Source organism: Callithrix jacchus, chromosome 5, assembly GCF_049354715.1.
Source record: "Callithrix jacchus isolate 240 chromosome 5, calJac240_pri, whole genome shotgun sequence".
Classification (NCBI taxonomy): Eukaryota; Metazoa; Chordata; class Mammalia; order Primates; family Cebidae; genus Callithrix; species Callithrix jacchus.
Genome location: NC_133506.1, coordinates 136,420,434 through 136,448,254, shown reverse-complemented (window position 1 = coordinate 136,448,254; position 27,821 = coordinate 136,420,434). Strand labels below are relative to the sequence as shown.

At 44.9% G+C, this 27,821-nt stretch overlaps 1 protein-coding gene across 5 annotated transcripts in view; it reads right to left on the bottom strand.

Annotated features, from left to right (window-relative positions):
* The window catches only part of RPTOR (regulatory associated protein of MTOR complex 1), a 424,873-nt gene that overhangs the window by 220,486 nt on the left and 176,566 nt on the right, over window positions 1-27,821 (bottom strand). For all 5 annotated transcript variants that reach the window (XM_054256583.2, XM_054256581.2, XM_078374864.1 and 2 more), the window contains 2 exons: window positions 24,723-24,869; window positions 1,429-1,604 (listed from right to left, as the gene is read on the bottom strand). In XM_054256583.2, the coding sequence (XP_054112558.1) occupies window positions 1,429-1,604; window positions 24,723-24,869 (323 nt within the window). The remainder of the gene's footprint in view (window positions 1-1,428; window positions 1,605-24,722; window positions 24,870-27,821) is intronic.

Genomic DNA, 27,821 nt, shown 5'->3' with positions numbered 1-27,821 from the left:
GTTCCGCTTTTATAGCACTTTTTCTTGTTTGTCTGTCAGTTTTGTGTTGCTATAACAGAATATAACAGACTGGGTGAGTTATCATGAATTTTTTTGTATTGTTTAAATTGACATATGATAGTCATATGTCTTTGGGGCTCCATGTGATATTTTGATCCACACATAAAACGTGTAATGATCAGATCAGGGTAACTGGGATCCATCCAACCTATCCATCACCTCATTGATTCATCTTTTCTTTTCAAGACTGTTTTTTCTACCTCCCAGTGCCTCTTTCGGCCTCTTCCCTTCATCTCCAACTATTTTCAGGTGAGTAACAGTAAAAGGAGGTCTCTCCCTGGGTAGAAACGTGCAGTCCTTATTTGGCGGGGGGTTGGGGGGCACACAGGGACAGCTAATGTGAGGGCTACACTGGTCACCCCAACATCATGAGTCCCCAGTCTTGGGGTCTGGGGTCAATTTGTACTTGGCTCTAGAGGCAGAGCAGGAAAACCAAGTTTTCCTCCACCCTCAGGCTGCTCTGCCCCTCCCAGCCCCTTCCAGGGTGCTCCCAGGGGCCCTTATTTGCTATGCTCTTGGCCCCCCCACATCCACCGAGGGCTGTGGGTAAGAAGACAAGAGGCTGTGGGTCTGGAGTGTTAGGCCATCTTGACAGAAGCCTAAAGAGTGTCCTCAGCCGACAGCACGGTGTCTGCTGCACAGCTGCTCCATTCCCATGGTACCTCAAGGGAGAGGTATTTATCTACTAGCTGGTAACAGCCACGACATACACACTTTTCAGCAAAACACAAAATGGGAAAGTAGATATTAAAGACTAGCAAGATGGTCTAGGGGAGAAAATTGAGTTTGGAGGCAGGAAACACACAGATCCCATTGTGCGAACGTTCTGCCAGTGACGTAGGGGCTGAAATGCGGCATCCACCATCTTGGAATATCACACACATTTCTTCAGTTATATTCCCAAATATTATAACTTTTAAAAAGAATGGAGGTAGAAAAACCATGGCTTCTTTTTTACTACTAAAAATAAATGGAAAGATTATGCTTCAACTCAAGCAAGGACTTAAATGACTCCTTTTTAATAAGGGCCTTTTTTTCCCCAAAAGAAAGTCCAGTTTCCAGTATGACCAATCCTGGTACTAAGTCACCTCCACAATGAACAAAATGAGGAGAGGGTGTTCTTGGAAATCACAAAGCAGTGAGCTGCCTGTGAACAGATCAGAAGGAAGAAAAAGGATCTTTCACTCTCAAAGAGCAAAACCCAAGCCTCCACCAGTAGTCCCGAATCACAAAAAAAGAAGACAGGGTACACTCATGTCTGTCACCTGGGCTCCTAGGACCCAGTGAATGCCTTGGGCCCACGTGGGTTAAGATCCCTGTGGGAGAGCCCAGGTGAGCGGGTCCCAGGATACTGCAGGGGCCACTCACCAGCGCAGGGCAATCTTGATGGGGGTGGTGAGGCAGGAGGTGAACAGGTCAGCTGGGAGGTCAGGGATCATGGGCAGCAGCTCCGTGGCCTCGCAGGCTGCCAGCTGGATGCAGTTTTTCATCGACGGAGGCAAAGGCATCTGAGCAAGAGGGTGATTCGGGTTGATTGCAGCTACCTGAAGGGCAGAACATTTGGGAAAAGAGAGTGTGACTTAGCTGGTGGTCACAACCAAAGAGTAAGCTGGAGCTGTAACACAGAAGGAAACAATAAGTCAACTCAGGTGGTGGGCTTTCACTGGCAAGTCCTCTGGAGAGAGGCATTGCTCACAGCTGAACTGTCTCTGGAGGCGACTTTAAGGCTGGAAAACTCGGCCGTTTCATTCCCAAGGCCCTTCTGACAGCACAGCCTGGTTGTGTCTCTCTCAACTCTGTTTTCTTCAGTTTTCCTCTTTGCAGGCCCCTACTCACCCTAGGATTGCAGTGGTGTCCACCAGGTCTTTCATGGTGTCTTACGGTTTATTTTAAACGTTCAATCATTCATCCATCATAACCTTATTTTGTTGTGTTTAATGACACAGGAAGACGTTCAGGTGACGATGTGAACTCCATCCCCCCCACCACCACCAGCAAACACAAAACATGAGTGTGAGTGTGCTGACTAAAGCGACCCATCAAGAGACTGAAAACAGAGAGCGCGCTCATCCCAGAGGGGGCGTTACAGTGATTTTATTTTCTCCCATCTTCATCCAACTGCTCTAAATGTTCCACAAACCAAGGTGCATTAATTCTGTAATCAGAGAGAAAGGTGAGGTGTTTTTTAAATTCAATACTTTATCTCTCTTTAAAGTAGGGATAGTAATGCCGGCTGGTATTTATTTCAATGAAATTTTGGTAATGTAAAAGTATCATATGTGAAGCTGATACCACACTGCCTTTTAGGAAGAAAGGTACCAAGTGAATTGTTGTTTTCTACTAAAATGCACAGAAATTTTCACTTTTTACCAAATGACATTTAATTGAAAGTGTAACTCTTCCTTCTTTTTAAATAATGCATTAGGTTCAAACGTTTAAAAATATTATAGGACTGTCTGATACACGAGTTTACTACACTGCCATAGGTAACCAGGTGGGTTCCTGTTTTACCAGAAATACACAGCATTCAACAAAATGCAGGATCCTTATACCACCAAGTACAATTATTCTAGCATTGAGATAGTGATTCCTTTCCCTGGCTACCTACATTGCCTGTATGTGACCATTTTGGTAATCCACAAGCGGTTTCTCTGTCGTTTTCAGAAATAATGAGGTTCATGGCCACAAGAATTCATGGCACTGTGGCCAGTAAAACTGAATAATTATAACACATGAGGGATTATGTACACACACTGCTCTGCCTACTTCTGGAAATAAGTGTAAAGAACTGGAAAATATCAGAACCAGTTCTGCCAAATAGAATGCTTTCAGCTGGGGAGGCACAAGCCTCCCACAAGCAATGCCTCCCTTCTGGGGATGCAGAGTCCTCAGACACCATGGGATGCAGGGAGGGTGCACCTGCTGGAAGGGAGGCCCCAGGTACCCTGGGAGAGCTCAGCTCGCAAAGCCCCTCCGTTGGTATCATCAAGGTCGGTTGTTAGGGGGAGAGGGACAAGGGTAGCAGCCAACAAAGAGACAGGGAGTAGATAAAACATGAGGAAAGTACCACAGGCTGCTGGAGATGGAATCTGCATTGTCTTCACTTCAGCTACCCTGAAATGTGATGTATGAGCATCATTTAGATAGCTAAAGCAATGGAAAAAAAAACCAAAATACTGATCACACAGGGCCATACAGCTTGCAGAACTCCTTCATTCACTTGTCCACAAATAACTATTATTTGGTTGCAAGGGAATTCTGCTGTAGGGTCCCAACCTCGTCTGCCCTTCCAGGCCGGGGATGTGCTACCGAACGCAGCTTCAGACCAAGAGCACCTCCTGTTGACCATGCAGTGCTGCTGACCACGCGGCCAGCCTGAGGGCCGGCCGGACCATCGCGTTACAGAGGCTGGTCGCCCCATATCCAGAGCGCAGACACTGTTGTGACTTACACAATTCCTAGAGCTTGTTTTGTGCCTACCACAGGGACCAGATCACTTTTCTGTTGACTCAGACTGTGGCAGGCCTCCATGAAGAAGAGGCACTGAATACTGTCAATGACGATGAACGTGGGGTGGGGGTGAGATGAAGCCGGAACACATGGCCTTTAATCACCGAAGGCCATGAGCTTCACGGCTTGACGTGGGGAGAATGTGTCTGTGTCTGCATTTTTGCTCCTCCCTTCTAGTCACATAGTTCTTAGTATTTCTCACAGCTCTTTCACATACACTATTTCATTTGCTTTTTACCATCCCCATGTTAAAAGAGCTTTGACGATAAGGACAAAGAGGCCCCAAGGATGACACGGACTGCCCAGCAACTGGGCCAGCACATAGGTCCAGAGTGCTGGGCAATGCCCCTGATTTTAGGGCCACCTTTTGCCCATCATCCCATCTGGATCCTCCTGAGTCTCTACTAAGCACCCACGATGCCAACATGAAAGCTGCCCAGTCCTCTCCAGACAGCACTCCCAGCACCTCTGGAATGAAATACACACACGACTGTGTTCACTCACAGACAGTTCACGCTGTGATGATGGCATAGAATGCGCTGTCATCTGACTGCTGACAAACTTTGTTTTAACATCTCAAATTTCTCAAACGGAAGGTACTAATGACTGCTAGTTTTATTAATAACCCATTCTAATACAGGAACATTAAACTCAGAGTACAAATCAAATTCTCATATACTTAATAATAAATATAATTTAAACTTTTCAATAAAAACTGCTATTTCTAGAGGAACGAGGTTTTCTCATTATGGTAAATTATACGTAGCATAAAATTTGCCATGTTAACCATTTAAAATGTACGGTTCCGTGGCATTAGGTATATTTACATACTGTGCAACCATCACCAAGTGTCACCAAGGAGTGGGGTTTTTTAAAGAAGAGGGCAGAGGGAAGGCAAAATCCTCTTTAAAACCATTTCCTGGGCTCTATGCTCTATAAGCTAAAACAGCATCGGCAATGCAACCTGCTCTACACAGAAAATGAGTTTCCAGGTCTGCTGTGACAGGCCCACCAAGCCAGATGATGGGTCCAGGCACAATGTGGGCCTGCAGCTATTCAGACCCGCATCACAAAAGGCGGATGGATGTGGGCCTGGAGCTGGCAGGGCAGAGGAAGGCTGTGAGGAAGTGCTCTCTGACTCCTGCGCTTGGTGGAAACGCATTCTCCCCTGCCTCCAGAAAGGGCTGGGAGGGAGGAGGGAAGGAGGCAGCTGAGGCAGACCTCCGTGAAATGAAGCCTACGGCCTGAACTGGGGAATGCGGCGTTTGCCATGTCTGTTGGGACTTCTGGCAGACTTGTGCTATTTTAATCAGCACCACTACCACCAGCCATGTAAAAATGGCTGGCGGAGGATTAAAAAGGAAACAACTTTTGAGTGGGAGGAAATGGCCCTTTATGCAAAAACTAAGTTCAATATTCCCATTTTCCTTTTCAAAGGGATGTGTATATAGCAGAAGTATAGCAAAAGTATCAGTGTGGTTTACTAGTTTTAGCTTTTCTTTTTATATAACCAAGTGCAGTGGCTCACACCTGTAACCCTAGCACTTTGGGAGGCTAAGGCGGTCGATCACTTGAACCCAGGAGTTCAAGATCAGGCTGGGCAAGATGCAAACACTCCCATCACTCCAGAATCTTTTTTTTTTTTTTTTTTTTTTTTTTTTTTTTTTGGTGACGGAGTTTCACCCTTGTTACCCAGGTTGGAGTGCAATGGCGCGATCTCGGTTCACTGCAACCTCTGCCTCCTGGGTTCAGGCAATTCTCCTGCCTCAGCCTCCTGAGTAGCTGGGATTACAGGCACACGCCACCGTGCCCAGCTAATTTTTTGTATTTTTAGTAGAGACGGGGTTTCACCATGTTGACCAGGATGGTCTTGATCTCTCGAACTTGTGATCCACACGCCTTGGCCTCCCAAAGTGCTGGGATTACAGGCTTGAGCCACCGCGCCCGGCCCAGAATCTTTTTTTAAAATTAGCCAAGTGTGGTCGTGCATGCCTGTAGTGCTGGCTTCTCAAGAGGCTGAGGTGGGAGGATGACTTGAGCCCAGGAGTTTGAGACCAGCCTGGGCGAGATGGAAAGACTTCCGATTCCACAAAAAAATTGTTTAAAATTAGTCAGGTGTACTGTGTATGCCTGTAGTCCCAGCTACTCAGGAGGCTGAGGTGGGAGGATTCCTTGGGCTCAGGAGTTAAAGGCACCAGTGAGCTGTGATGACACCAGTGCACTCCAGCCTGGGTGACAGCAAAGCCATCTCTAAAAACAAACAAAAAGAGCCCCCCAAAACGAAAACCCTTCATTTTTGTAAGTTGCTTCTGTGTTAAATTTACTCTCTAAACAGAACTGAGAATTGAGCCAACAGGTCCTCCTGCCGTAGCCTCAAACACTGCAGTCCCTCCATCGCTGCCAACCATTTGTGCCAAGCTTCTGAAATCTAACACTTCTCATACCAATACCACCTTTCTTCCAAGTCAGCACTAGAACGCAGGATGGCATGGGGTGGTGGGGCGAGTCTCCAGCGTACAGAAGCCACATGAGAACTCAGCAGGTGTGAAGGGGACTTCCTTAGGGACCAAGAAGCCTGTGTCTTGTCTGGTGGAGCGCAAAGCTCACGTGGTCCAGATCCGCTGGGTTTATGCCCGCCGTTCCTATCTCAGCCTGCTCCCTGGGATATGCGGGCACTTGTCCCAATGCCTCCTGCAGCATGTCGGACGCCGGAAGCACTCTGTGGTTGCCCAACGAGGCAGTCAGACAGGTAGATATAGAAACAGCTTTATCCCAAATAGAAACTTCATTTCCCCATTCAGTGTGGCCATTCACAGAAACCCCAACTACCTAAGAAGCCCCCAAGGCACGCTGGTGTTAGACAAGACATACACTTTGGCAATGATCAACGGTAAAGGCAATGACAGTGCCTCCCTCACCTGGTACCTGTCCACCCAGCCTAGGAGGAAGCATGCTGAATTCTTTCTTTCCCACCACACTACTGGGTGCACAGAAGAGTGCATAGGAGACCTCTTTGCTTTAGGGGTATCGAAACCAATAGCATTTTTTTTTTTTTTTTGAGAGGGAATCTCCCTCTGTCGCCCAGGCCGCAGTGCAGTGGTGCAATCTTGGCTCATTGCAATCTCCACCTCTGGGTTCAAGCGATTCTCCTGCCTAAGCCACTTGAGTAGCTGGGACTACAGGCACATGACACCACACCGGGCTAATTTGGTATTTTAGTAGTGATGGGGTTTCACCATGTTGGCCAGGCTGGTCTTGAACTCCTGACCACAAGTGATCTGCCTGCCTTGGCCTCCCAAAGTGCTGGGATTATAGGTGTGAGCCACCACACCCAGCCAGAACCAATAGCATTAAAAAAAAAAAAAAAAAAAAAAAAAAATCCTGACATTCAAACCAAAGGATTCTGCCAATGAACATTATTCTTCAGGGTTAGTAACCCAAGGCGGGGAAAAAAAACTATTGGAACAGATGATTTATTTCCTATACATTGTTTTGACTTTGTGTTCATCTAAGACACTGATCCTGTAACTGAAATTATCTTTCAGAAACAGGCCTGAATGTAAGGCTAACTACTTGTGATTGGCCAAGCTTGTGACAGCACCCAGGCCTAAAAGTGACCAATTCCAGACCAGAGCCATGGTTTTCCTGAAGAGCAAGGCCCAAGCTGAACGTGTACCCAAAGGGGCTTCTCCTGGGGAGCCTAGGGACTCAGACACCAGAAGGATTCTCATCTTTAAATGCTCTCCAGAGTCTTCTGGAGGATTTGGGAAGGATCCAGAAAAGTCTTCTGAGGCGATACACAGCAACCGGATCCAAAAAAGACATCTGCTGCATTGTCCCCACATGTGAGTAATGTGCAATCGGTACACGAGGATTTCACGAAGAAGCCGGCCAGCAGCTCACCCAAGCCTGCCATCCGTCCCCTGCAGAAAGCACTGCTAGACGGGCAGCAGGGGCAACTAAACAGAACTTTTTTTTTTTTTCAGATGGAGTCTTGTTCTGTTGCCCAGGCTGCAGTGCAATGGCGTGATCTCAGCTCACTGCAACCTCCACCTCCTGGGTTCAGGTGATTCCCCTGCCTCAGCCTCTCAAGTAGCTAGGATTACAGATGAATGCCACCATGTCCAGCTAATTTTGTATTTTTAGTAGAGGCAGGGATTCACTATGTTGGCCAGGCTGGTCTCAAGCTTTTGACCTCAGGTGATCTGCCCTCTGGCCTGCCAAAGTGCTGGGATGACAGGCCTGAGCTACCGCACCCAGCCTACACATAACATTTTCTAAATAAAATGTGAAAACTAGGCTGCTTCTTTCCCTTCTCAAACGCATGTAAGAGGCATCTTTACAATGAGATTGGTACCAATAACTTCAGAGGCGTCTTTAACAAGTAGTTTCTGAAAAATAACATCTTCTGGTAATACTTTCAGTTCTGCCTTAAAGTAACTTTTATTCTCAATTCAACAACACCTACTTACAATGGATATCTTTGCAAAGTTCAAAGAAAGGCTGAGATCGATGAAGGAATCAGTGTATTACTTATCCAACTCTATTAATGTTCAAAGATACTAATGCAGCATCTATCACGTGATACACAGCATACCAAAAATGGCAGATGCAAAGCAGGTCATATTTTTAATATAGCGTTCATATAATTATGTATATCAAATATTAGATTTTAATTTAAAAACCAAGTTGTGCCTATTGCTGGCAACTATAACACCCAGGCTGAGAGAGCAGAAGGAGCTCTGTCTGGTGGATGAAGGCGTCCAGGGACATGGAGAAGCTGCAGGGCCACTCTTCCAAGGCCAGCCAGAATCCCTTCATAACAACACTTTGTCACAGTGATCCTGACTTTCCTCAGATGAAGCATCCATTATTTTAAAGCCATTTAGTTATCAGCAACTCAACAGCTTCCAAATGCTCCGGGATCCTTCTACAACTCGTGAAGACGGTCAATTAGCAATGATGCCAATTTCTCTCATACAGTCAACTAAAAGAGATACTGAAAATTCTCCACCCTGTATGTCAAGAAGAGATTTTTAGGGGGAAGGCTTAGCTTACCAGTGGCAGTAGGGGGAGAAGGATCAAACTCACGGCGTATTCTTTGAGCAATCTCTAGCAAAGGTGGCGAGTAGCCAGAATTGTGCCAATAACCAGGGCTATGCCAGTAACCGGGTTTGGGCTAGTAAACCAGGGCTGCGCCAGTAACCGGGTTTGGGCTAGTAATCCAGGGCTGCGCCAGTAACCGGGTTTGGGCTATTAAACCAGGGCTGCGCCAGTAACCGGGTTTGGGCTAGTAATCCAGGGCTGTGCCAGTAACTGGGTTTGGGCTATTAAACCAGGGCTGCGCCAGTAACCGGGTTTGGGCTATTAAACCAGGGCTGCGCCAGTAACCGGGTTTGGGCTAGTAATCCAGGGCTGCGCCAGTAACCGGGTTTGGGCTATTAAACCAGGGCTGCGCCAGTAACCGGGTTTGGGCTATTAAACCAGGGCTGCGCCAGTAACCGGGTTTGGGCTATTAAACCAGGGCTGCGCCAGTAACCGGGTTTGGGCTATTAAACCAGGGCTGCGCCAGTAACCGGGTTTGGGCTATTAAACCAGGGCTGCGCCAGTAACCGGGTTTGGGCTATTAAACCAGGGCTGCGCCAGTAACCGGGTTTGGGCTATTAATCCAGGGCTGCGCCAGTAACCGGGTTTGGGCTATTAAACCAGGGCTGCGCCAGTAACCGGGTTTGGGCTATTAAACCAGGGCTGCGCCAGTAACCGGGTTTGGGCTATTAAACCAGGGCTGCGCCAGTAACCGGGTTTGGGCTATTAAACCAGGGCTGCGCCAGTAACCGGGTTTGGGCTATTAAACCAGGGCTGTGCCAGCAACCGGGTTTGGGCTAGTAACCTGGGCTGTGCCCCCTGACCCTTGTGCTGAGAGCAGACTAGGAAAGTGAGCTGTAAAAGTAGCGTTTGGGTTTAAAGTGCTACTTGACTTTATGATTTGTTCCATGAGTTCTCGCCCATGTAGACACCTTTCACAAGAACCGATGACCTCTTCCAGGCCTGGCACTGTTGGAGCTCCCTACATAAGTGGATCCCGTGTCCCGGCCTCTCCCTGTCACTGACACACCTTCCCTACCTTTCTTTATGCTGGCAACTTCTCATGTTCTAAGGCTCAGGTCAGACATCTCCTCTGGCCTCCCTCGGTCCTTGCAGCTTCTTGTCTGCATGGCGGAAGCTGCAAGAGCACCTGGTTCCCTTGTCCAGGGTCCTGCCCCCTGCCAGGTGGGTGCCTTCACCCCCGGAAACATTTTGTTCATCATCAGCCACTGTGTTTCTGCTTACTTAACTCTAATGAACTGAGTCATAAGACAGCCAGCCTTGGCTAACTCCAGGAGAGAGATGGGAAGACAGGAAGGGTTCCAATTCTGTTAACAAGGAGGAGAGGGAAAGCTGGAGAAACTAGTAACAGCCGAGCATAAAGTGGGTGTTCTTCCTAGTGCTCAAAGGACAATCTAATAAGGCTGGATCTAGACACATGTACTCACTGCACCTTCCAAAATAAACACCAATTAGAAAGGAACATATGCGAAGCACTAGGAACGTGCTGCAGCATGCCACCAAAAGCTGTCTGTGTGTGCATACGTGTAGATATGTCTGCATGTGAGTATATACGACTATGTGTGTATATAGGTGAGTGTGTATATGTGTGTATACGTGTATATATGTGTATATGTACGTATGTGAGTATATAGGACTATGTGTGTATACAGGTATGTGTTTGTATGTTTGGGTGTATGTATACGTGTATATATGTGTATATGTACGTATGTGTGTGAATATATAGGACTGTGTGTATATAGGTGAATGTGTATATATGCAAGTGTGTATATATGTTTAGGTGTGTGTATACATGTATACATATGTATGTATGTATGTCAGTATATAGGACTATGTGTGTATATAGGTGAGTGTGTATATATGCATGTGTGTATATGTTTAGGTGTGTGCATATGTGCATATGTATCTGCATATATGTGAGTATATAGAACTATGTGTATATATAGTGTATATGTTTAGGTATGTGTTTATATGTGTATATGTACACATATGAGTATATATGTTTAGGTGTATGTATATATGCATATATGTATGTGTGTATGTGAGCAAATAAGACTATGTATATATAGGTGAGTGTATATGTACGTATGTGAGTATATAGGACTGTGTGTACACAGGTGTGTATATGTGTATATATGTATAGGTGTGTATACATTATATATGTGTACATGTACATATGTTAGTATATAGGACTACGTGTATATAGGTAAGTATGTGTGCGCATGTGTGTATATATGTATACATCTGCATGTATGTGAGTAGGACCATGTATGTATATAGGTGAGGGTGTACATGTGTGTATGTGTTTAGGTATGTGCATATATGTGTATATGTACATATGTATGTGTATATAGTACTGTGTGTATATGTCCATGTTTCTGTGTGCATGTGTATTTGTACATGTGTGCATGTTTATATATGCATGGGGCATGCATATACATATGTATATGTATACAGGAGCGTGTGGGTGTGTGCGCATGTATACATGTACATGTCTATATGTGCATGCGTGCACGCGTCTGTTTATGTGCATGTACATATACATATGTATATGTGTGGTGTGTCTGTTTACGGTGCGTGTGTTTGTGTATATGACTGTTCATGCATGTGCATGTGTGTATATGTACATGAAGGTGAGTAAACCTGTGCATGTGTGTATGCTGTATATGTGCATGTCTATATGTACATGTCTGTATGTGCATGTATGTATATGTATGGACATATATGTTTATAGGTGAGCATGTGTGTGTATGTGTGTGCATGTATGGCACTGATGCATGTCTATATGCATATATGCCTATGTGCATATATGTATGCATAGGAAGGTGAGTAAACATGTACATGTGTGTATGCTGTATAGGTGCATGTCTATATGTACATATCTGTATGTGCATATGTGTATATGTATGGGCATGTATGTGTATATAGGTGAGCATATGTGTGTGTATGTGTGTGCATGTATGGCACTGATGCATGCGTATATGTATATATGCTTATGTGCATTTATGTATGTACAGGAAGGTGAGTAAACGTGTGCATGTGTGTATGTTGTATATGTGCATGTCTATATGTACATGTCTGTATGCATGTGTGTGAGTAGACCTGCTCCTCCAGTACCCGATTGTGCTGTGCATCTTCATGCTTCCTCCAGACCTGGCCTCTGTGTGCACGTGCTACCCTTCCCCTCTGGAGTGACCCCTCCACGCTCCTCCTCCAGCCGCTCCTCTCCTCATGTACTGAATCCTGCCCCCTTCATATCTTCCTACGGGCCACCCTCAGCACTCTCCCTCCCTCCCACATACTGGTTTCTCCCTCTCTGCCAGGTTATTCCCATTAGCCCAAACACATGCTCTCATAATGTCCACGTAAAGAAAACAAAGCTCTTGGGAGCCACACATGGCATCGCCCACCCGCTCTTGAACAGTTTAGAATCACAGGAGAGCCCACCATCCTGCACTGAAACTGCTTTTGTTAAGTCCAGCCATGGCCCCGTGTCCACAAATCCAGCAGTCCAGGCTTGGTCCTTATCGTGTGAGCTGCTCAGCAGCAGAGCCATCAGCTACTGCCCCTACCTCTCGAAGGCTCTCCTGATGCTTTTCCTGACTTCCTGATGCCACAAGTGCCTGGTTTCCCTCCAACTCCCTGGCAACTTCTCTGGTCTGGTTTGTCAATGCCTCTCCTCTTCCCAGACTCTACATATACCACCGAGAGCAGGCCTCAGCTGGCCTCTCCTCTCCAGCTACACGAACCACACAGGGGCTTGTCACCATCCCATGGCTTCAGCCACTGTCTAATCCAGGATGCCACTGACCACCTTCTTACACATTCTTATGGGAGTAGAGCCAGGGTTTGTCCATGTGTGTGCTGCTGTATGCCCTGTCAGCCTTCCTAATTTACAGGAGATGCTGAACAAACATCTCTGATGGGACCTCATACTCCACACTGCCTGAGCAGAGCTCTCCTGTCCTATACCCCAAGACCTCCATCTGGCACCCAGGGTCATGGTCCTCCCGGCTTGGGAGACAGCCACTCCGTTCTACCCAGGCCAAAAATGCTGGCATTGCCTCTTGCTTACATCCTACAGCTAATCCAGGGTGAATCACTCTTCTTTCACAACGTACCCCAGACGCAAACATTTGCCTCTCCAACTACCGCCCTAGTCCAAGCACTACCACCGCCTGCCATGGCCTCCTGCTCTGCCCTCCACCTGGAGGGCCCCACACCAGCACCACCCTCCACCCAGAGGGCCCCTACACTGCTGGGGAGGAGTCTTTTTACTCTGCTCATTAGCCAAGCCAGCAGGTGTCAGCTGAGTGCCTACCATGGGCCTGGCGTTATTCTAGAGTGCACGCCACTTTCCTGCTGGGTCACAGGGTAACCCTCAGTTTCACAGTTTGAGAACCTTGCCAGGCTGTTTTCTGAAGCAGCTGTATCGTTTACATTCCCACCAGCAGTGTGTAAGGACTGCAATCTCTCCACATCCTCACCAACACTTGTTAGCACCCATCTATTTTATTGCTGCCACCTCACCGTAATTTCTATTTGCATTTCCCTGATAACCAATAATGTCTTTTTCTTGTCTTATTCCACTGGCTAGAACTTCCAGTACTTATGCTGAATAACAGTGATTAGAATCTATATCCTTGCCTTGCTTGCAGTCTTAAGGGGGAAACATTCAGTCTTTTACCAGTAAGTGAAAGGACAGCTGTAGTTTTTTACAGATGTTTGTTTTTAATTAAATTGAAGCTCTTCTCTATTCCTAGTTTACCGCAAGGTTTTGCTTTTTTGTTTTGCTCTCATGAATGAGTGTTGTGTTTTGTTGAAAGAGTTTTCTGCATCAATTGGTAGGATCCTATAATTTTTCTTTAGTCTGTTGGTATGAAGTATGCAATTAAGTTTTAAACATTGGGCTAGACGTCTATACCTGTAAAAAAATCCCACTAGGTCACAGAGTATAATTCTTTTTATAAATTGCTAGAACTGACTTGGTAATATTGTTTTTAGAATTTACGCATCTAAGTTTGTGGCAGATATTAATCTGCAGTTTTCATTTGCTTTTTGAACAGTGTGTCTGGTTTTGACATTTGGATAATGATAGCCTCATAAAATGAACTGAAATGTGCTCCCCAAACTTCTATCTTCTGGAAGAGATCGTGCCAAACTGGTGTTCTTTTTAAATGTCTGGCAATATTCTCCACTGCAACCATGTATGCTTGGAGATTTATTTTTCAGACCATTTTAAGTGACAAATTCAATTTCTTTCATGATTCTAAAATTATTCAGATTATCTTCTGAACAGATAATATTCAAAATATTCAATTGGTTGAATTTTGGTAGTTGGGGGTTTTAGAGGAATTGGTCCATTTCCTCTAAGTTGTTGAATTTAAGAGTGTAAAGTTGTTTATTATTCTTTAAATGGCTGCAGGATCCGTAGAGATTTTTCCATCTCCCTCTTGATTCTTCTTTCTATTTTGTTGGTATTGCTAGGAATTTATCCATTTCATTGATTTTTTTCTGAGAATCAGCTTTTGATATTTCTCCATTGTTGTTCTGTTTTCAATTTCAATAATTTCTGCTCTTCATCATTTCCTTTCTTCGAATTGCTTTGAGTTTATTTTACTCTTCCAATTTCTTGAGGTAGGAATTTATATTAATAATTGGATATCTTTCCTATTCTAACATAAGCTTAGTGCTATAAATTTCGCTTTCAACACTGCTTTAGCTGCATCCTATAAATACAGATACGTTGCATATTCCTTTTCATCTAATTCTACGCATTTTTTTTTTTTTTGAGACGGAGTTTCGCTTTTGTTACTCAGGCTGGAGTGCAATGGCACGATCTCGGCTCACCGCAACTTCCGCCTCCTGGGTTCAGGCAATTCTCCTGCTTCAGCCTCCTGAGTAGCTGGGATTACAAGCACGCGCTACCATGCCCAGCTAATTTTTTGTATCTTTTGTAGAGACAGGGTTTCCACATTTTGACCAGGATGGTCTCGATCTCTTGACCTTGTGATCCACCCGCCTTGGCCTCCCAAAGTGCTGGGATTACAGGCTTGAGCCACCGCGCCCGGCCAATTCTATGCATTTTTAAAATTACCCTTAAGGCTTCTGACCCATTATTCAGAAACATGTTGTTTAGTTTTTTTTCACAGATTTTTCTCTTGTGTTTATTGACTTGTAGTTGATTCTCCTGTGGTTAAAGACCATATTCTGTGTTTCTCAAAACTTGTTGAGGTTTATCTGATGACCCAGGATATGACCTACGTTGATGAATGTTCCGTGGGCACTGATGTATTCTAGTATGTATTGGCTGCCATTGGACGGAGTATCCTGTAAATAACCCCGTGATACTTAGGGCTGACATTTCAGCATAGATGATCACTTCATCTTCAAGAAGAGATGGCCTAATTTCTTCTTTTCTGATCTCTACCCCTCTGTTTCCTGCCCTTGTCTTCTACGCAGACTGGCTTATTGTGGGATGCTGGAGAGGAACAGTGGGAATGAACGCCTCTTCTGTGTTTCTCACAGTGGTGTTCCGTGAAAGCACTTACTTCCCCCTTGCCCCTCTCCTCTCATGAGGCTCCACGTTCAGCCAGAAGCTCCACTGCCCTGTGCCACCAGGATCCTTGATGAAAGACATCTGGTCGTGACCTCACTCCCTCCAGCCTCACTGTCGGGGCAGGGGGAGCCCCTCAGCCTCAGTGGTAGGCGCAGAGGTCTTCCTGCGACACCAAGCAGGGCCAGGCAGATGGGTCATGCTGGGATCGCAGTGCCCTGTTCTGCATCCCATGGTGCTGGCCATCATCTGTGGTCCAGAATATCAAGCGATTTCAGATAATACTTTAAAATAGATGAAATTAGGAAAAAAAGAAGGTTAAACTCTAAGAATTAATTTTGGGAAAACTCCCAGTATATTGTATTCATGAATTAGGGATAATAAATTTTTCCTTGTTGCTTGTCATATTTCATACAAATCAATTAAAGATCAAATATATTTAATGAATCAAACATACATCTAACGACAACTAAAGGTAGTTTATTCAAATATGTATTTATTTATCAAGCCAAATCTATAAATATGTCCTGAGCATCCATTTAACATGAGGTATTCTTGGCAGGTTTATATAACAGATGTAAATTAAGCTGACAAGAGAGCTTAGAAGAGAGGCTACAAGACAGTGCGTCATAATGTCAAGGCTGCCGTGTAAGAGATTGCTGCGTTAGGTCGGCCGAAGAAGACTTCAGGCTCAGCGAAGTGTTTGTGAAGAAAGGAGAATTTTAGTCATGCTCTGAAAGTTGCCCGTGCTAATGATACGCTTTGCTTTGTCTGTGAATTTCATTTAAGATCATCAGCTGTAAGGTTTCTTAAATTTGTTATGTGGAGAAATCACTTTTCTTTTTACTGAAGCCTCCAAATTCTAGGACTGACAGTTGTGAAAGGTGCCAACAGAAAAGCCCTGTATCTTTCCATGCAAACCTCAGAAAGGGATTGGTGCATGGGCACAGAAGCAGCAAAAGGCTTGGCAGCCATGTTCAGCTCAGCTGCACAGATGAAGATGGACGAAATGGCACAAATGTCCCACCAACTGTAAAACGTCACACAAACCAAAGGCTGAGGCCTGCCACATACACTGGGCCGTGCTGCCTATTCCTTCTGGGGCTGCCCTCCCAGCACCCCCTGGCAGGTGCAGACCTCACCTCCCATGGTCCCATTCTCCTCAGTGGGGCTTTGGGGGTGGTCGTTCTGTGCATTCCAACTAAAGGGGTTTCTATTGCATGTTTTTGGACGAACTCCCCTTCTCCTATAGAGTGGAAATGGCAGCATTTCTGCTAAATTAAAAATGCACTTCTCTTTGGTTTTGTGGTGGGGGGGGAGAGAGAGAGAGTGCGTGTGTGTGTGTGTGTGTGTGTATGAGAGAGACAGTGTGTGTGTGAGAGAGAGTTTGTGTGTGTGTGTGTATGAGAGAGACAGTGTGTGTGAGAGAGAGAGTTTGTGTGTGTGTGTGTGTGTGTGTGTGTGTGTGTGTGAGAGAGAGAGAGAGAGAGAATGAATATTGTGCTTCAATTACATTAGACATTTCTTAACATCAGGGAGCAGATATTCTAATGTTTTGAAAACTGTCGCAAGTATGGGTTCTTACAGCTTACTATAAATAAAGTGTAAGGTACACAAGATGACTTTGGTCAACTTTTATTGAAAAGAGGAAGTGAAACTGTTCAGACTGCATGCAGAGAGGGAAAGTGAGAAGGTGGCCCCGTGCCCAAGCCTGGTGTGGTGTGGGTTGAAAGGCACGGGTTACCTTAAAACCTGCCATCAGGACAGCCACCGTCTCACCTGTGTGCCTGAAGCCAGGTGTCCTGCAATGATTCTACACCACCGCCCTCCCCAGAAAGCATTCAGGGTGGTGGCTTTTTTCTTCTAAATAGAGTTACTGATGTATCTGGGGAAATTAAAGGCAGCTAGTGTAGTCATTTAGAGCCCAGAGAAATAAAAGCCTCAGGGTGGGGATGTCAGTGAGTCCCCAGTGCAGCAGCCAGCGCCCCCTACTTCCCATCGAGCAAGGCCCTCTGGCCAGCGCTTCCTGCCACAGACACGCAGTGATGGGCTGCTTCTCTTCATTCTTAAACATGAGAAATAATAAAATCATTGCACACCTCCAGTATGAGAGAGAAGAATCCAAATTAACCAAAGGAAACAAATTATGTTGGAGGAAACAGAAATAACTTAGAAAAGAAGAAAGCATCTCTTTAAAACCTAAAAATTAGTATCATTTGAAAATTCATAAAGTAATGACATAACAGATATCAGCTCATGTCCCTACTGCCTACAAACGACAAACTATGAAATTACAGAAGGCACTTTTGAAAATCACTACTTGAAAGATAAACACAGGTGAACCTGAGCTCCTGTGGAATCGGCACCATGGAAAAATCCCTCCTCTGAATCACAAACACCACGAGAACAGCAAATCCGTAGGGAAGATTTGCAAACTCACACTCACAGATTCCAATTAGGAAACAGTAACCAAGAAATATACCTGTGGACAGGTAACGTACCCAAAAATGAATTGATGGTATTCAGCAATCACCACCATCTCAGCCTTCAGCAGGAGAAGGGACTTTGCTGCAGAATTCCATGCCAGCCATGCCGTGTGCCCTTCTACAGGACCAGCAGAGGAACGAGAGATTTCAAAATATGAGTACGTTAGTTCTGTGAAATATGCATTTCATATGTTTGAGGAAACTTGAGGATTCTGGACATTAGCCATTTTTGGCAGCATTATAATATTCAATATAAGATTTAGTTACGGGGATCAGTGCAGGGGGCTAATGTGTCATCTATTAGTTCAAGTGTGGGTTTTCATAGTGGAGGGCAGTGAAGTCACTGCAGCCTCAGGGATGCTGCGGACCCAAGCAAGCTTCTCGTTGTGGCAGTGAGTGACCGTGTGACGGGTTTCTGTGCTTTGGGAGTGTAGGGCCAGAGGTGGCAGGACTGGACCATACAATCGTGTTCAGAGACACTACACACAAACACGATTTACAAGGAAGCATCTTGAGAAAAGCCTTGCAGAGCGCAGGGGGGTGGTGGAGAAGTGAATCGTGCTTGTGATAGATGGGCGGAACTCATTTTTTTTTTTTAAGAGATGGGGTCTTGCTCTATTGCCCAGGCTGAAGTGTAGTGGCACAATCACAGCTCACTGCAGCCTCCAGCTCTGAGCTCAAGTGACCCTTCCACTTTGGTCTCCAGAGTAGCTGGGATGACATGTGTGCACCACCACAGCTGGCTGCTTTTGGTATTTTTTGTAGACATGGGGTTTCGCTATGCTGCCCAGGCTGGTCTTGAATTCCTGGATTCAAGCCATCCGCCCACCTTGGCCTTCAAAAGTGCTAGGATTACAGGCATGAGCCACCGCACTGGCCAGGGCTGAACTTTAATATAAGACTCTTCTGATACACAGCCACAGGCAAGTTCTTGTGCTGATACACAGCATAGGCAAGTTCTTGGTGGGAGCCAGTTATTCTGGTGGGAGAAGTTATTCTCAGGCTATGTCTGTGGCTCCCACCAAGAACTTGCCTATGCTCCAGCCCTAAACCAAACAAAGATGGCTACATGCAGAACGAGACCGACTGGGGCAGTCGAGCCCGTGCTGTCCCTGCAGAAGGAAAGACACTACCGTCTTTACTGCCAGCACAACTCGCCACTGGCCTCCTGTTAGAAAGAGGAGAAGCTCGCCTAGATTTGACACCAGGCTTTACTGCTGTCTTCAATGACGGTGAGTTGTAACTGCTCTTGAAAAATATCCACGAGAAGAATAACCGATGGACAAGACTTGATGAACTCCACTTCCAAGAGCATCTGTCTCTTTAAGACTTCACCTTCCTTTCTAGTTTACAGGCTGAAGATTTAGTACCCAAGATAAAAGTTGTTACAAAAACACTTGAATTCACTCTTTTTTTCTCTCTCTCCAACTCAGTCAATACATATACTGTGTATGATGACTATAAATATTCCTCTAACAGCGTTTATCTGGATGGAGGTGGCAGACTTATCAAGCACATCTACTCATCCACCGCAAGTAGTAACAGTGCTACTGTTTGAAGAGTGACGCTTGCCCAGAAGTCCATGCCAACACTATCGATAATAAATGTGGTGAGAATGAGGACATTTCCCAGGCAATGTGGCTAATGGTCCTCATCGGATAATCTCACAGCCACCCCCCCAATGTCCACTGCCTTTAGGCACCCCCAACAACAGCTGGGGTCACATGACCCGGCTATGGCCAAGACAATCTAAAGCGAAGTCTGCTCGTTGCACTCATCCCTCAATAACCGCAGGGCATTGGTTCCTAGACCTCCACAGATACGCAAATCTGCCACAGCACAGATGTAAAATGGTGTGTTGCTTGCATATAACCTACACACAGACTTTGTGCACTTCAAATAATCTCTGGATTACTTATAACATCTACTACAAAGTGAATGCTTTGTATGAAAATAGCTGTTATCATGTATTGTTTAGGGAATAATGGCGAGAAGTGTACATGTTCAGTACAGTGCAATCTTTTTTCCTGAATGTCTTGGAGCCACAGTTATTTGACTCCAAGGATGTAGAGGCTGCAGATACAGAGGGTGGGCTCTACTCTCCTTTTGGAAGAGACAAGTGTGGCCAGCACTGCCCCTTCCCTACTTCCTCCTGCCTCCCAGGCAGATGAAACGCCTGCAGATGGGTGGGCATATCGCAACCACGTGGATAACGCCAATCAGCTAAGGATGCCTGGTCCCTGGGGGCACCGCTGAAAAGTCAATCATTTGCCTCAGAGACCTTATTAGTGAAAAAGACAAGCTGCTATTTGTTGAAAACCCAGTAGTGAGATTTTCATTCCTTCCAATGCTGAAGCTCTCAGACTGCCATATAGCCTTTCTTAGGGTGTTACTTGAGGATTTGCTCCAGTGGAACAAAGGCGAAAATCGAGAGAGGAGAAGAAGTGGGGTCTAGACACAGGGATGGGTCCCAGAGAGTTACAGAGGGGCCAGCTGCTGCCGGGGAGCAGGCCACAGGAGCCATTGGCTGAGTAAGGTGGGAGGAGGCGGGAGAGCTCGGAAGACCCAAGGGGAGAAGCCGCCTTCTGTGTTCTGCTGTTTGCTTGGGGAATCCATCAGTGGAGGATGTGGGAACGATATATGATTCAAGAAGAAAAGAGGAAACGTCCAGGAAAAGCCAACAAGCAAAAACAGTTATAAAAACGGAAATAGCAGTACTCTAGCCACTGAGCAAGGACTATTTACATAGCCATAATCAGGTAACAAGGTTTAATGCTTGTCATCCTACAGAATCAATCTACACTCACGCTCAGAGGAGGGAATCGTGATCAGAGAATGAAAGACAACTGCAAAATGTACAGACAACAGAAGCTGTAAAAGAAAAAAGAGAGAAGAAAGTACAAGGAAGCAACAGCCTTGAAAATGAAAGAGATCAGCTACTACTGATAAAACTAGAAATGAAAGTGGAAGAATATTACCTAAAACTGCAAAGTCAACAAAGTATAGAGAAAGCCAAGAGAGAGAGTAAGAGGGAAAGCAAGCAGGTGTCCTGTGCGACACTGCCTCTTCAATCTAGAATTTTCTTTTAGAATTCATGGGGCCGGGTGTGGTGGCTCAAGCCTGTAATCCCAGCACTTTGGGAGGCCGAGGCGGGTGGATCACGAGGTCAAGAGATCGAGACCATCCTGGTCAACATGGTGAAACCCCGTCTCTACTAAAAATACAAAAATTAGCGGGGCATGGTGGCGCATGCCTGTAGTCCCAGCTACTCAGTAGGCTGAGGCAGGAGAATTGCCTGAACCCAGGAGGCGGAGGTTGCGGTGAGCCAAGATCGCGCCATTGCACTCCAGCCTGGGTAATAAGAGCGAAACTCCGTCTCAAAAAAGAAAAAGAAAAAGAATTCACAACTGAAAACAAACACAATCTCAAATTTAAACTCTCATGCGATATGCTTCTTCACTAACAGGCTCCACATCATTCCTCCTTTCCTTAGATGGGACTTATTAACAGCAGCTCTGTTCTAAGAGAAAGCCTACAGAGAACCCAACATCAATGAATCAAGAAGCATCGTATCAGCACATCATCTACAGAGAAGGAGCTGCCCTCTAGAGGAACTGGAAACGGAAACAGGGAGAGGGGGTGCCTTTGGTCACAGGTGCTCAGCAAAGAAAGTGCGGGGCCAGGGACTATTTTATTTATCATAAACCTTCTGTACGATTTGACTGTTCAAACCATGGCATATACTAATTCAGTAAAAATAAAAATACTTATTTAGAAAAGAAGATTGAAACCAGAGAGACTTAAATATTATTCTTAATTTTTAAATTACAAAGAAATATGACATAATGAAAAACATAAGGACGACTGAGTGACACATAAGCCATTTTCTGGCATGGTTGGAAGTGTCTGCAGTACTGTCTCTGTGCTTGGATGAAGTCGTCTTCTGCTCTACCTAGGGCACTCCTCAGAGAGAAGTACACAATAAGGAAACTTCCTGGTACCAGGACAAGCACTGTGCCACTAAGAGTATGAAAGTTGATCATCATCTCTTAAAATTTACGTCACTTATATTTGTGTTAATGTATATTATCTGGAGGCTTTCTGGTCCAAATAACCATTTTCTTGCATTATATTTAATCAATTCTTTATATTTATTTATTTAGAGATGGAGTTTCACTCTTATTACCCAGGCTGGGGTGCAATGGCGCGATCTCGGCTCACTGCAACCTCCGCCTCCTGGGTTCAGGCAATTCTCCTGCCTCAGCCTACTGAGTAGCTGGGACTACAGGCACGTGCCACCATGCCCAGCTAGTTTTTTTTGTGTGTGTGTGTGTGTTTTTAGTAGAGACGGGGTTTCACCATGTTGACCAGGATGGTCTCGATCTCTTGACCTCGTGATCCACCCGCCTCAGCCTCCCAAAGTGCTGGGATTACAGGCTTGAGCCACCGCGCCCAGCCCAATTCTTTATTTTTTAAACACTGGAACAAATCATTCACCTGTCAATTTCTTTCTGCTCACATGTTATACAATAAAAACTATTAAAACATATTGTAAATTTACAAAGAATTTGGCTAGCTGTAAAGAGGCAATGAATATTTGAAAAGAAAAACCCGAAAAGGCTACACAGGACTCCTGTTTCTATAGCAGGTAGTAACACGGCTAAAATGAACATGAAGATATTAGCTAGGAGCTAATTTTATCATTTTAATTTCCACTGTTTATGTAAGAAACCAAGTAAACAATAGCCAATAATAGTAAGTGTAATAAAAACACACAAGACTGATTTATATTGTAATTAAAGAAAAGAAGGAAGATGAAAATCAGAGCTAATTAAAGACATATGGCCCCGCATTGCCTTGCCATCTACTCGCCATCTCAGTTAGCATGTTTTTTCATCTGCTCTCTTTCATGAGGAATGAGTCAATCAAACTTTTTTTTTCCTAAAAAAGATGCATGGGAATTTTTGCTATTACACTTAGTGAAATGAACAGTGTCTTAGGCTGATTAATCCCTGGCAACATACAAGGAGTACACAGCACTGCCGAGCACATGCTGAAAGTGCTGGAAAGCAAACATCTGACATTATGCATGAGCTGGAGGCGCCGGCCTTCTGCGGAAAGGGGAGCGAGTCCGTATTTAACATGTTTTAATTAACTAAGGCTGATGTATTGGTCTTTCTCTTAACCACTCTACAGCCCATAAATCTGGCGCAGAACTCAGGCAGGATTCTTTGGCATTTTTACTTACATATTATAAATGTAAAAACCCACCTTTTTCTGCAATATTTATTACTTGATGCGAGGAAAAGTAAATTACCTCTCAATGCTTTGAGTTTTTTAATGCTCATTAGATAACCTATCCCAGGGGTAGACCAAGATGAAATGCCTAAAAGCAAGGGAAACATCTGAAGATACAAACCTCGATCTTTCTTCCCCTTCTCTTATACAACACAAAACAAACACACCTGTTGCATGTGGATCATTTTCACGGATAAAGCACATTATAGTTATCAATCACTCTTTCGCAGTGTTCCACATAGAGACTTACTATATGAAATATTAAACTGCAGACATGCTAACGTTAAAGTCTACCGAACAGAATTTCAAATTTTGTTTTTCTCTGATGAAATGTGAAAAACATAACAATACATTAAAATTGAATATACCCAAAAAGGCTCAAGGAAACATACTCAAGACCATTTCTGTTCCTAAATGGAGAATTTCCTATACCGCAACCAGTCAGAACTCATGACCCCCTTGAGGCTGCAGAATATTTCATTTCGATGTTCTTGCGCAGGCCGCAAGATGGAGGCCTCTTAATTGAAACTGCCTCTTCAATTTGCCCTCAGAATTCACTGTTTAATTCAAACATCAAATATTAATTAAAACAACCAAGCAGAATGTCTCTTCATTATCAGGGCGCTGCACAGGCTCTTCGCTTCTTAAGTGAGTGCGACCAATGGCAGCTGCTTTCAATCATTTTAGCTTAGTGGTTGTTGGGGATTTTTTTAAAACACAATAGAAAAAGGAATTGGGGCAGTGACAAAGGTAGTGGTGGAACTGAAGACTGTGGGTCCATTTCTCCTAAAATAAATGTGTCTGCTTTATTTTCACATTTATCTTGGGGCAGTGACTGTTAAGGCACAAATCGACCCTATTAATGCTATCAATTAATATTTGGATTAAAAATGACATGGAGTAAAACGAGATGTAAAAATAAGCCCATAAATGTGAACAGGGCCAGGCGCAGTGGCTCAAGCCTGTAATCCCAGAACTGTGGAGTCGAGGTACATGCACTGCGTGAGGCCAGGAGTTTGAGACCAGCCTGAGAAAAACGGCGAAACCTCTACAAAAACGACAAAAATTAGCTGTGCATGGTAGCATGCCATGCACCTGCAGTCTCAGCTACTCGGGAGGCTGAGAAGGGAAGATTGCTTGAGCCCAGGTGACAGACGTTACAGTGACCTGAGATGGCACCACAGCACTCCAGCCTAGGCAACAGAACAAGATTATGGTGTTATTTTTTGAGACAGAGTCTCACTCTGTCTTCAGGCGGGAGCGCAGCAGCACAATCTTGTCTTACTGCAACCTCTGCCTCCTCCGTTCAAGCGATTCTTCTGCCTCAGCCTTCCTAGTAGCTGCTACTACAGGCATGCACCACCATGCCTGCTTAATTTTTATATTTTTAGTACAGTCTGGGCTTCACCATGTTGGCCCAGATGGTCTCAATCTCTTGACCTTGTGATCTGCCTGGCTCGGCCTCCCAAAGTGCTGAGATTACAGGCGTGAGCCACCGCGCCCAGCCAAGATTATGTTTCAAAAACAAAAGTGTGCTCAGTGCCTCCCTAGCTCTATACCATCAAATATGCCATCCTGCCCTTGGCTTTCTGAGCCCTGCTCCATTCAGAGAATGTTCAACACCTCCCAACCACCCCATTCAAACCCCACCCCAAGAGAAAACAAAACCAATCCCAGCCCCGCTCTGCCAGCACCAGAGTGCTCACCTCCAGCTCCTGCTCCCGCTGTAGTGCGAACTGCTTGAAGGACTTGACGATCAAACCAGCATTGGAGCAGTCGTACACGAAGATTGACGGGCTGCCCATCCATGTCTGTAGGTCATATATGGACAGAGGGATATACTGCGTGTAGTTCTGGAAAACACACAAAGTGCGCGTGTTACATGTGCATCCCAGGAATGCGGGCTGCTGACCAGTACTGCGCATTACAAAAGGCACACACATTGAGCCTGGCTGCTGGAGAGACGTTGAGTTATCCTCTACACAAGACTATAAAAAACAGCAAACTGGCCAGGCCTGGTGGCTCACACAACCTATACTGCAACCAGTCAAAACTCATGACCCCCTTGAGGCTGCAGAATATTTCATTCTGACACTCTTGTGCAGACTCAGGGTGGCTGAGGCAAGGGGATTGCCTGAGGTTAGGAGTTCAAGACCAGCCTGGCCAACACAGTGAAACCCTGGCTCTACTAAAAACACAAAACTAGCTGAACGTGGTGAATGGTGCCTGTAAAACCAGCTACTTGGGAGGCTGAGGCAGGAAAAGCGCTTGAACCCAGGAGACAGAGGTTGCAGTGAGCCAAGATCATGCCACTGCACTCCAGCCTGGGCGACAGAGCAAGACAAGACTCAGTCTCAAAGAAAAAACAAAAACAAAAACAGCAAACTGAACTCTCCACATCTCCTCAGATGCTGCTTTACTCCAGCAGCGCCCATACCAGGTGGCTGCCGAAGTCATCCCTAGCTCCAGGCTCCTTTGCAGCTGCTGCCTGGTTCAGCCACTGGCTGACTCCTTAACCACTGTGGGACTTCCCTCCACGTATCCTACAGCTGTCTCACACATGGGCTCTTCACACCGCATCTCCATTCATCCTTCTACTGTCACGTCTCTGTGCTTACACAACATAACACGCACCTCATTTACAAGGGAGGGGAGCAATGGAGAGTTGGCCAGCTCCTCCAATTTGCATGCCACTGTCCCTTTAATTTCAGAGACGCCCATAAGCACTGTCATTGAGATGACTTTCGAAAAATACTTAAGGGGCACAAGTCGGTTTGGCTGTGTAAACGCATTTCAATCACAGAACAATAACCTACTAACACTAATCCACCGAGTGGAACATTTTTCCGAACACACTGTTCTGTTCAGCACCTGAACATTCCAGTGATTCTGGTAAATGCAGAGAAGAGTGTTCTCATCTCACTTGAAAAACACAATCCGCACTCAAAGCTCACATTTTTAAGGAATTCTTCTCCACAGAACACCTTCATTATCTAACTTTCCTTGGACATCAATAGTGTAAGTGGTAAAGCTGTGGCAGAAATCAAATTCCCAGAAATTGACAGAAATCAAACTCACAGTAAAAGTGAGTTTGTTTCTTAGCAGCGGAGCCACACACACTGCCGCTGGTACTGCCTACAGGGTTATTTATAACTCAACAAGAAAAAGGACACAGGGCCAGAAGACCAAGCAAAGCCTGGGGAAATCTGGCATGCAGGCAGCCTGCAGAAGCTTTGGCCGTGCACAGCTAAGAAGCAGAGGTAAGCTACATCTCAGCCGTGATGACACAGTGTGCCAACAGCGCAGGTGTCTGCGGGGTGTGTGGAGACATTGCCGTCATGGGTGGGACCCCACCCACCTATGCTCTGCCATTCTTATGCTGTTAAGCTGTCGGCGTTTGGTGGACTGTTTATAATCACTGCACTACACAACAGAACACCTGGAAATTCTCTCTGTAAATAAACCCACTGAAGAATTCCAGAGATGTCGAGTCTTGCCTAATGAACCCTAAGAGTCAGTGTGAGCCTAACCAAAATACCTTCTGGGTTTTCTATTAATGGTATCTGACAAGATGATTATAAAGTTAGTACGGAAAAAAAAACCATAAGAGTTAAAAAAAAATAATAAAGAATAATGAATGGGAACTCACACTGCCAGATATTAAAGATACTATAAATCTGTGGTAATTATAGGATGGTATTACTGGGGGAGACAAACAAATCAACAGAAAGGAGAGAGCCCAGAAATAGACCCACATACGTAACTCTAACGAGGACAGCATTTTAAATCTGCAAAGAAGGAATTAACAATTCAGTAAGTGATGGTGGAAACTCTAACCAACCATTTGGTATTGCTAGCTGAGATTACACACACAGACACACACATGCGTGCGCGTGCACACACACACGAGAGTGGACTGAAAACCTAAATGTAAAAGCACAAAAAAATTTTCATTTATTTTGGCATACGAAAGGACTTAATTAAGCAAGTCACAAAACCTAGTAAGTCTTCAGGCTGACTGATACAGTAAGATAAAAAATATGTGATTCTGATAAAGACATACACCAGTGACCAGCCATTTTAGAAGAAAGGAGGCACACGGTACATGACAGAATTTTTTAAATGTGCATATATCAACTGCTGCTGCAGATTGACAAGGGACAAAACGACAACAACAAATAGGCAAAGATACAAACAGCAATTCCCAGAAGAAACGAATCATCAATAATTATGAGGTTCATTCTTTTGATTAGAAATGCAAATTACAATGAGAATCAATCTACCTACCTATTGATCCATCCATCCATCCATCCATCCATCCATTCATCCATCCATCCATCCACCCAGCCATTCATCCATCCATTCTGTTTCATCCAGCAAACTGGAAAGTAAGATAAAATGTGAATAATACCCCATTGTTGAAGGACACAGGGCACTTATTCATCAATGGTGAGAATAAATTAATGAAGCTTTTATGGAAGGCAATTGAGAAGTACTTATAAAACATTTAAATGCACATTCTTTCTGACTACTTCTAGACGGCCATCCTACAGAAATACTTGCATTTATACATGACACATTTTGACTGGTAAAAAAGCTGTAAATTATCTAAATGCTGTGTGGTAGAGACTTGAGAGGGAATATGATTCTCTCTTCTAAAGCACTTGTAGCTGAGCACACTGTCCAGTTTCCTTTCCAGTGAAGTCTGTCCTGCAGCCAAATTCTGGCCAGCATGACATGGCCAGAAGTGCAATGTCCATGTTCTTGGAGCATGACGTGGTCAGAGGTGCAGTGTCCACATTCTC